General features: G+C 44.8%; 1 protein-coding gene across 1 annotated transcript in view; it reads right to left on the minus strand.

Annotated features, from left to right (window-relative positions):
- Window positions 1-9,322, minus strand: part of LOC134673366 (AT-rich interactive domain-containing protein 4B-like) — a 30,015-nt gene extending 20,693 nt beyond the window's left edge. Inside the window, exons 1-10 of the mRNA XM_063531338.1 lie at window positions 9,159-9,322; window positions 8,731-8,775; window positions 8,455-8,565; window positions 7,932-8,088; window positions 6,311-6,476; window positions 5,605-5,814; window positions 4,788-4,950; window positions 4,348-4,485; window positions 4,056-4,183; window positions 3,280-3,442 (exon numbers count right to left, since the gene is read on the minus strand). Coding sequence (XP_063387408.1) covers window positions 3,280-3,442; window positions 4,056-4,183; window positions 4,348-4,485; window positions 4,788-4,950; window positions 5,605-5,814; window positions 6,311-6,476; window positions 7,932-8,088; window positions 8,455-8,565; window positions 8,731-8,733 — 1,239 coding nt within the window. The 5' untranslated portion in view covers window positions 8,734-8,775; window positions 9,159-9,322. The remainder of the gene's footprint in view (window positions 1-3,279; window positions 3,443-4,055; window positions 4,184-4,347; window positions 4,486-4,787; window positions 4,951-5,604; window positions 5,815-6,310; window positions 6,477-7,931; window positions 8,089-8,454; window positions 8,566-8,730; window positions 8,776-9,158) is intronic.
- Window positions 9,323-9,336: the final 14 nt, after the last annotated feature.

The raw sequence follows: 9,336 nt of genomic DNA on the forward strand, positions 1-9,336 counted from the left end.
TTTGCATGATTTCACCCACAGCATATCTGGTTGTAAGGTCTTTAGTACCATTGACCTCGTAAAGGCTTACAACCAGATACCTGTATGTCCGGAGGACATACCGAAGACGGCCATCACTACACCCTTCGGTATGTTCGAGTTTCCGTTTATGACATTCGGACTCCGGAACGCAGGCCAAACCTTTCAGAGGTTCGTGGACGAGCTGACACGCGGGCTGGACTTTGTCTACTGCTACTTGGACGACTTCTTAGTCTTTTCCAGAGACGAAGAGCAGCACAAACAGCACCTACGTGAAGTTTTTACCAGACTCCGAGACTACGGCATGGTAATCAACGTGTCTAAGTGCGTCTTTGGGGCTCCACATGTAACTTTTTTAGGTTACCTGATTTCTGAGAGCGGTACCAAACCCTTAGACACGAAAGTCCAAGCCATACGTGACTTTCCACCACCCAAGGACGTCAAGCAGCTGAGGAAATTTTTGGGTATGGCCAACTTTTACAGGCGATTCCTGCCACATGCCGCCCAAATCCAAGCACCTCTCAACGCACTCCTGGGTGGAGCAGTCAAAGGTTCCAAACCCATCAACCTGACCGGCGATGCTCTGAAGGCTTTCAACGAGACCAAGGAAAGCCTATCCAACGCAGCGTTACTTGCTCATCCCGATTGTCGGGCTAAGCTGGCGTTGGTCACAGACGCATCAGACGTGGCACTGGGTGCAGTACTGCAGCAGCAGCTGCAGGACCAGGTATGGCAGCCGTTGGCTTTCTTTTCTCGGAAGTTGAGTCCATCCCAGACCAAATACTCGCCGTATGATCGCGAACTGCTTGCGATCTACGAGGGTATTAAGTATTTCCGACATATGCTAGAGGCGAGGCACTTCACGATTTATACTGACCATAAGCCGATCAGTTTTGCTTTCCATGAGAGGAAACATAACTGTTCGCCTAGGCAGTTTAGACACTTGGACTACATATCCCAGTTCACCACCGACATAAGGCACATATCTGGCAAAGACAATGTTGTGGCCGACACATCTCGGATTGAAGAACTGGCGATACCGCTCGATCTTGCTGACCTAGCTAGGTCTCAAGTGTCTGATCCCGAGCTTGCCGAGTACTTGGCCTCGTCATCCCTGCGCTTGGTAAGAATGCCATTCCCGGGTAGCCCTGAACCCTTGTACTGCGACGTCAGTACGCCGACTCCCCGACCATTCGTTACCAAGCAGTACCGAAAAGCCGTTTTCGACAGTCTCCACTCCTTAAGTCATCCTGGTGCCAACACAAGTGCTAAAATTGTAGCCCAGCGTTTTGTATGGCCCAGCGTAAGGAAGGACTGCCGAGACTGGGCACGAGCTTGCGTGCCATGTCAACGGTCTAAAGTGAGCCGTCATGTGTCTGCGCCTCTAGGCACATTTGAACTCCCTCGGGCTCGCTTTCAACAGGTACATATTGACCTAATCGGTCCCCTCCCTGTTTCACAAGGCTTCCGCTATTGCTTGACGGCCATAGACCGCTTTACGCGGTGGCCAGAGGTCGTACCAATAGCGGACATCACGGCAGAGACGGTGGCCAAGGCATTATTGGCTGGCTGGATATCCAGGTTTGGGTGTCCTGTAGATATTGTCACAGATCGTGGTCGACAATTTGAGTCCACACTGTTTCAATATCTATCTAAGACCATCGGCTTCCAGCATAGACGCACGACCGCGTACCATCCAGCGTGCAATGGCATTGTGGAACGCTTCCACAGGCAGCTCAAGGCCGCCATTACATGCCATGCTGACGCCAATTGGTCCGAGGTATTGCCTCAAGTGCTTCTCGGCATACGCAGTGCTTTTAAAGAGGACTTACAAGCGTCCTCAGCCGAAATGCTTTACGGCGAGCCGCTGCGACTTCCAGGCGAATTTTTTGACCCAAGCGTACCCGGTACCACAGATATCACCGATTTTACCGCACGGTTACGCTCATTCGCCTCGAAGTTGAAGCCTACGCCAGCTTCACGCCACAGCAAGGACAGGATCTTTGTGTTTAAAGAGTTAGCGACAGCTGAATACGTCTTCCTCCGCGAAGACGCTTCACGCGCTCCTCTAACGCCTGTATACTCAGGCCCGCACAAAGTCCTGGAGAGGACTGATAAAGTTTTTAAACTCCTCATTAAAGGTAAATCGGTTACCGTGAGCATCGACCGATTAAAACCAGCGCATTACCTGTCCGAGGACTTGAAGCTCGCTGATCAGGGGCCGACCACACCTGCCGCACCAGAAAACATCCTGCGCGGGAGGCAGCATAGTGACCCTGGGCCAAGTCAGGCTAACGTACCTAAAACTACTCGTTCGGGAAGGCAAGTACGTTTCCCAGATTATTATCACCCTTAACCAGGTCTCTGGGGGGGAGTGATGTGGGCTACTTTCCCACTTACACTTATACTTACACTACACTTAACTAATATTAATACACTTATATAAAACATAATATTAATATATACACATATTTATTTACATTTACACAATAATAATATACACGTTATATTTACATATCATCCGTCAATTCTTGACGTTGCCAACAAGTCGGGTGCAATGCACACGCGCACCGCGATAGCATTCCTTTGTTCGGAGCGCCCGGTTTTGAGACCCGCTCCGTGCCGGCCGGCCATCGCCGCTCCCCGCTTCAGTCTATGCACTGTACTGACGCGAAACGCATGTCGCTTGTGACCGCTAGACGCATTACGTTCGCTATCGCTTATGCTTTTGTTGACGCTTAATTTCTATTTCTATATTTCTTCCGTACTGTTACCTTCTGTGTTTCTATCTTCCGAACTTTGGACATTCCTTCTGTGTTGTATATATTCTTGACATTATAATATTTATTGGAGAAAGTGGACGTTTGGATTACTGTGGCTGAGATACGTCACGCACCCTATCTACATCCCCATACTATAATTATAATAACTAATGATAGTTATTGTTAGTATGTAACTCCAAGGAAAAGGCACAGTTCGTGTGTAGATCGATTGCACATTTGCCTCGTGGTACAAGGCACCTCGGATAGCTTAGATATAGCTTTTAGCGCCTATGTTTTTTTTACTGCTATCTGCAATACCCATTTCGATAGTAATCTATACAAAGATAAAAACTTTACACTCTCATGTGGAACTAACTTCTCGTTGTTTCCGAGGGTTTAGCAATGCAATCTGAAAGTATTCACTCTAGTAACTAGTTTCTGCGGCTGATTATGTAGCATGTGGGCACTGAGAATACGTCAGAGGGGGTATCAACATTACCTGAGTGTTGGTGGGCGTGGAGCAGGCGGAGGAGGAGGTGGGCGGCTGCTTGTCGCGGTCGCGGATGAGTGAGCGGCCGGCGGGCGGCGTGCGCGCGCCGCGCGGGTGCGCCACCAGCGTCACGCCCAGCTTGCGGTAGAAGTCCTCGAAACTGTGCAGGAATCTGCCGAGAGAGGTAGCTTTTAGCTCACGGTCTCAGGTTAACCCTGTATGCAGCCGCATAGTGTCATACCATCCAGCGGTCGGCAACAGTGTCGCATGTGGCCTGCGGACCTCTCACTTGCGGCCCGCGAGCCTCCCTGGCTATTTTGTATGTAATATTGACAAACGAAAATGTCTGATAAAGTCATAAATATTAACAAAGTGCGGCCCGCGTCAACTTCGTTAACTACTATGTGGCCCTTGGCTGCTAAAAGGTTGCCGACCGCTGCAGTATATGACAGCAACTTTTCTATAAAACGTGATATAGTACAGTATGTGCCCTAAAGTAGCTCTCTTAAAGTAAGGAAATTAAAGAAGTTTTTAAGCAAATTCTTGCCATACATTACTAACACTTGTCAATCTTGCCATACTCTCAATGTAGTCCTGATTGATGTTATTTAAACTAACATAAATTGATAAGTAAATTTGACACATGCACATAATTGACATGTAAAATAAACCCAACAAACGATCTAAAACTTGTCCACTAATACAATCTTGGCTATAAATACTTGTCCTCCATAGTAGTGTTTTTTGTCTGTGTGGTGGGAAAAACAAAAATCGAAATATCTTACTTCTTATATGCCTGCTTGCATAAATTTGTGATGCTAGTTGTGACTGGATGGAACCCCATCTTGTCAGCTATAGTCTTCCATTGATTCTGATTAGTCACCCTATTATAGCCTCCCAGTTTTTGCACCACCTACAAAAAAACACATCTATAAGATTGGGATTCAATATGTGTAGCTTCTGTGCGATGCATTCTACTTGCCTCGTAAGGCAATGCTGTAAGAACGCAAGGAATTGTTTATAAATGATTTGACACTTTGTAAGTATTAACGAATAATTAAAAAAAATCCAACGTACTCTGAACAATCTGTAGAGATCAATATCCCTGTTGGCAATAGTGGGGTTCCTGTTAAGCGGCGTGCCACGATCATCCATAAACTTGTACAGTTGAGCCACGAAGTGGTCTTTCTCTTCACGAGGCTCGTCATCGGAGCTCTAAATTAAAAATACAATCATTATCATATCGACTTTTCGTATTTATATACATCGTAAATCTATATATAATTTAAATATTCGTTAACATTTTAAGGGAACGTTTTCTGCGAGGCAATTTGGTAGGTCCGAACCGAACCGTATGAACGAAGATACTAGTATTGCACGTACGAACGTGTTACACGGCTCGTTTAAATAGCGGGGCGCGTTTTTAGTGCGAAGGCAGGTACCGTTGTTGAATACCCTCAGTGCGGCCCCCGCGAGGCAACTCCTTCGCAACGAATGAGACTGGCTGAACTACTTACGTCGTCGGAGGTGTTGCGCGGCTCATTGAACAGTGCCGCGCGGTCCCAGTGCGGTGGCAGCGTGCCGTTGTTTAGAAACTGCAGCGCCGCCTCCACGCCGCCCCATTCTATTGGCGCGCTGCCTTTGCGGAACTCCCGCGCTTCCTTCTTTGGCACTGTGTAACTACAAACAAAATAATCACTACACCTTATAAAACAAAGTCCCCCGTTGCGTGTTTGTTCGCGATAAACTCAAAAACTTCTGAACGGATTTTCATGCGGTTTTCACCTATCAATAGTGATTTTTTGAGGAAGGTTTAGGTGTATAATTTGTTAACCCGTGCGAGACCGGGGCGGGTCGCTAGACCTTTAATATTTCTGGGTTACAATCTGTTTTACTTAAAAAACATTGAGATGTTTATTATGTCGAAAGAAATGAAGCCTTGCCACATTAATATGAATTATACCTATTTAAATAGTGAATAGAATCAGGCGTTACTTCGCGGAAATCCATATTAATTAAAACCAAAATATTACTTTGCTAATCCGCGAAAAGACGCGCGGTTTGCGTTTCTTTTCGCGGATTAGCAAAGTAATATGTGACGTCCCACGGGTAAAGGTACTTTATGGCGGTTGGCGCTTACGCTATTATTAACGCCGCTCCAATATTATTGCGGCGCTATGCTACGTAAGCGCCAGCCGCCATAAGGTACCTTTACCCGTGGGACGTCACATATTTTGGTTTTGATGAATTATATTTATTGAGCGTTTGATCGTTTGAAGTGTAACATGTCATTCGGGCAACGCGATAGACGGGATCGTGACATGCGTGACTCACTATCGGCCGTCCTTGAAGGAGCGCACCAGGTAGTCCTCCTTGACCTTGATGGCGGGCGTGGGCGCGACGACGAGCGCGGGGAAGGCGGGCTGGTGGGGGCGGCGCCGCTCCGCGCCCCCCGCCGCCTCCACCAGCACCACGCGCCCCACGTGCGGCTCGCTGTCCGCCGGCATGCGCCGCGTGCTCACTTCCCCTTCGCTCTCGTCTGACCTAATGGGGACGATGAGCTTTTATTCATTTATACCTACGTTTACGGCCTACCGACATATTTTAAAATGTATAAGTTAAAAGATAAACTTTCAGTCTTTATAGGATAGCAGGTCCACAGAGAACGAGCCGCTTGGCGATGAAATTGCCGCGCGAAGCGGTTCAGTCTTTGGAAACGTGCCTCGGCTGATGAAGCAAACGCACGCTTGACCACAATGCTGGTGAGGCACTTCGTCACAGACCGAGCTGCTTTACGTGGCAATTTCCTTACTAGGCGGGTCTTTCGTGGACTTGCATGATCAGCCGTGGTCGAATCGATAAAGTCGCCTCGCGAGAAAATGTTCGTTCAATCTATACCCTTTACTGCAGAAACATAGTATGTAGCATCCCAATGTGTAATCCCAAATACGTCCAAAGCTTCAAGATCTCAGATTTCAAACCCCAAGGCCCAAACTTAAAAGAGTGGGGGAAAGTTAAAATAAAAAGCAAAAAAACTCACGCAGCTCTTCCCCTCCTCCCGCGCCGTCCCGCTATGACTGGCGTAGAAAAATGTTCTGGATGTGTGAGAGGCAACTGGTCCAATGTCTCACTCTCGTTGAAGTGCCTCCCACTCTTTAAGCATAGTGCTGATCGCCGCAAGGTCGTGATGTCGCCATCGTCAAACACTGATAGAAAAAGTATTGAATGGTTAATTTAGTTTTTACTACTACTACTTACTTACTACTACTACTTACTACTTTACTAAGCTACTACTACTACTACCACTTTACTAGAATACTTTGATAAGCGGTCTCTCACTAAAGGAATCTGGTACCGAACAGTTCAATGTCAGCCCCCTCAGGTCCCGTGGTTTGATAAAAAGCTAAGCAGGAAACAGGTAGTATCACTCCTCAGACTTCGTTCCGGGCACATTCCATCAAACAAATTCAAGCACCTGATGAAACTAGCGGCTTCACCAAATTGCCAAGAGTGCGATAAAATAGAAGATGTTCACCATGTGTTGATGGAATGTGTCCGTAATGAGGCGCTGAGGAGTGACATGACATTTATAAAAACCACCAACATAGGTAGTTGCAACATCGTACTGGCATCGCCACTATCAGACGAGGCCAGGTTGATGTGCAAACTATATTTAAATGTGATGTAGTGGTGTAGGTAAGGGTCCCCCCACATCTAGCGTCTTTCGAGCGTCGGCGTCTACAATTCTATGGCCGACGTCGACGCATCGTCGACGCAACTGCGCAGCGACGTCATTTTCCATAGCGCTGGACCGACGCCGACAGACGCCGACGCTCGAAAGACGCCAGATGTGGGGGGGCCCTAATACTTCACTACTACATCATTATTATTATTAGATCTCATTACGGGGGTGACATTGTCACTGCGTGACAAAACCCCTTTAAAACAAAAAAAGATTTAAAAAAAAATTAGTTTTTAATTTGAGTGATTTGCGAGTGTTGGTTGTATTTAAGATGGATGGGGGGGGTGACCCACACGGCCCAGGACCAGAGTCAGAAAGTCATATGTAAAATTACCTATAACATGTTTCATCAAAATCAATCACCAAGTATATAAAAGCACAATGCATAAGTTTCCAAGCTTGCTTCATTCACTCTTTAGCATTTAAGCATTGACTCACAATGACCCACATACTGTGCATACCAAGACAAAGGCAATTTGTTTTGTCTGAAAAAAGATTCACTACAATGGAATGGAGGGCCTTTAAAATTCTCTGCATCTGCATATAATGCGACGCCGCAGAAGACTGTTCGCCGTGGGCGGGGTGCATACGCGTCAGGCCAGTAATGCTCCCACCAAACAGGCAATCTCACTCCTTAAAGAATTATCAGTCCAAAGACCCGATGTAGATGTCTTTTATGACTCATCTGGCTTGTTTTCCACAGCTCTATATATATTTTTAAGTTTTTGTACCTAGATCGTCATGTTTAACTTTTTGTGTAGTTATATATTGTAAATATGTAAGCCTTTTGGTATAAACTGAAGCTTGTGTGGTGTGTGTGAATAAACAACAACAACAATTAATATGATAAAATGTATGCAGATGCTAAGCTAATAGTTTTGCTGAATGTAACAATATTGGTACATTTTGTAAAACTTACCAACAGTGTACTGGCTGCAATCCTGGATCTTGGTTATGACCGCCTCCACGGCATCTTTTTTAGGGTCCTGCTTCACCTCCACTGTGCTGCCAACACGCAGGGTTCCTTTTAAGACATCATCATTCACCGTTATGTTGCCTCCAGCCTTGAGTGTGACCTGCGAATTGGTTTGGGTTTAAACACAGGTCTTGAAAAATAGTGGAGTAGCTTGAATAATAGTAAGAATGTGAAATTGAAGTTAAGAAGAGGGAACAACTAATGGCAGAAGTAGTAGGGAGTTTTATATGAAAGATGTTGTAATATGCTGGAAACACTCATGGAAACTTTAGGAAGTTACCACTATTATACACAGGACAGGAGGTTGGTCTGGTCTGGTAATTTGGGACTGTTGTGTGGAGTAGGTCTTATAATATATAAAACAATTACATATATACAAACTAGTAGTTTTTGTCATCAGTTATAAAGTGAAAATATTGTATTCAATAAAGCTTTTCCTACTATTTAGTTAACACTTACTACTTACCTTGCATTTTATACTTCTTGCCACTTTCTTAATTTTTGCTTCACAGAAAGCACCCTTGTATTTGGCACTGACATCAGTGCCCACTGGCAGGAATGGAGGTTCATCCACCTGCTGTAATGCAACATAATATCATAAAAACAATATGCTATACAAAGAAACCCAAAATCAATATGTCAACAATAACCAGTTAAGATATTTAACATTGATTTTACTCAAACATACATACATAGAAATGAACACTCAGTTTTTTAGTATTGGTAGTAGGATTATACTAACCATATTAGCTATGTTGAAATTCAGTATTGATCCTGAAACAAGGCCCTGAAAGAAGACACAAATAAGTTCAGTAATTGTTCAGGAGACAAACAATAGAATTAAATTTCCATGACTAATTCAGTATTATTACAACCGATAAAGAAAGCAAAACGAGAAAAACATACCTATAAATCATAACTACTTATATTGTAAAACAAAGTGGCACTGCTAGGACGCCAAGCCTAAAGTGGCGTACGTGACCATAGGTTATAGCAGGGTAAACTAGGTTCCCTTCTGTTTGAGAACATGCTAAGCTGTGAACGTGACCGTCAGTTTTCTAAAGCAATAAAACCTAAATCTATAGAAACTGCGATTGAGAGCAAGAACTACAAGTTATACGACACACTTATATAGATTGCGCGGCAAACAAATGCAATGAAAGAACAGACCTGGCAAATAGAATATATTAGTATAATTCCATGAACACTTGCATCAACTCACGGATAACACGTAATACGAGTCCATTTTACATTAAAATGAATTTAATTTAGTAAAATCAATCAAACGAACACCATTTTCGTTTCACTTTTTTGACAATAAGACCGTAATGTTGCTATATTAAACCAG

The sequence above is a fragment of the Cydia fagiglandana genome, chromosome 18, assembly GCF_963556715.1.
Source record: "Cydia fagiglandana chromosome 18, ilCydFagi1.1, whole genome shotgun sequence".
Lineage (NCBI taxonomy): Eukaryota > Metazoa > Arthropoda > Insecta > Lepidoptera > Tortricidae > Cydia > Cydia fagiglandana.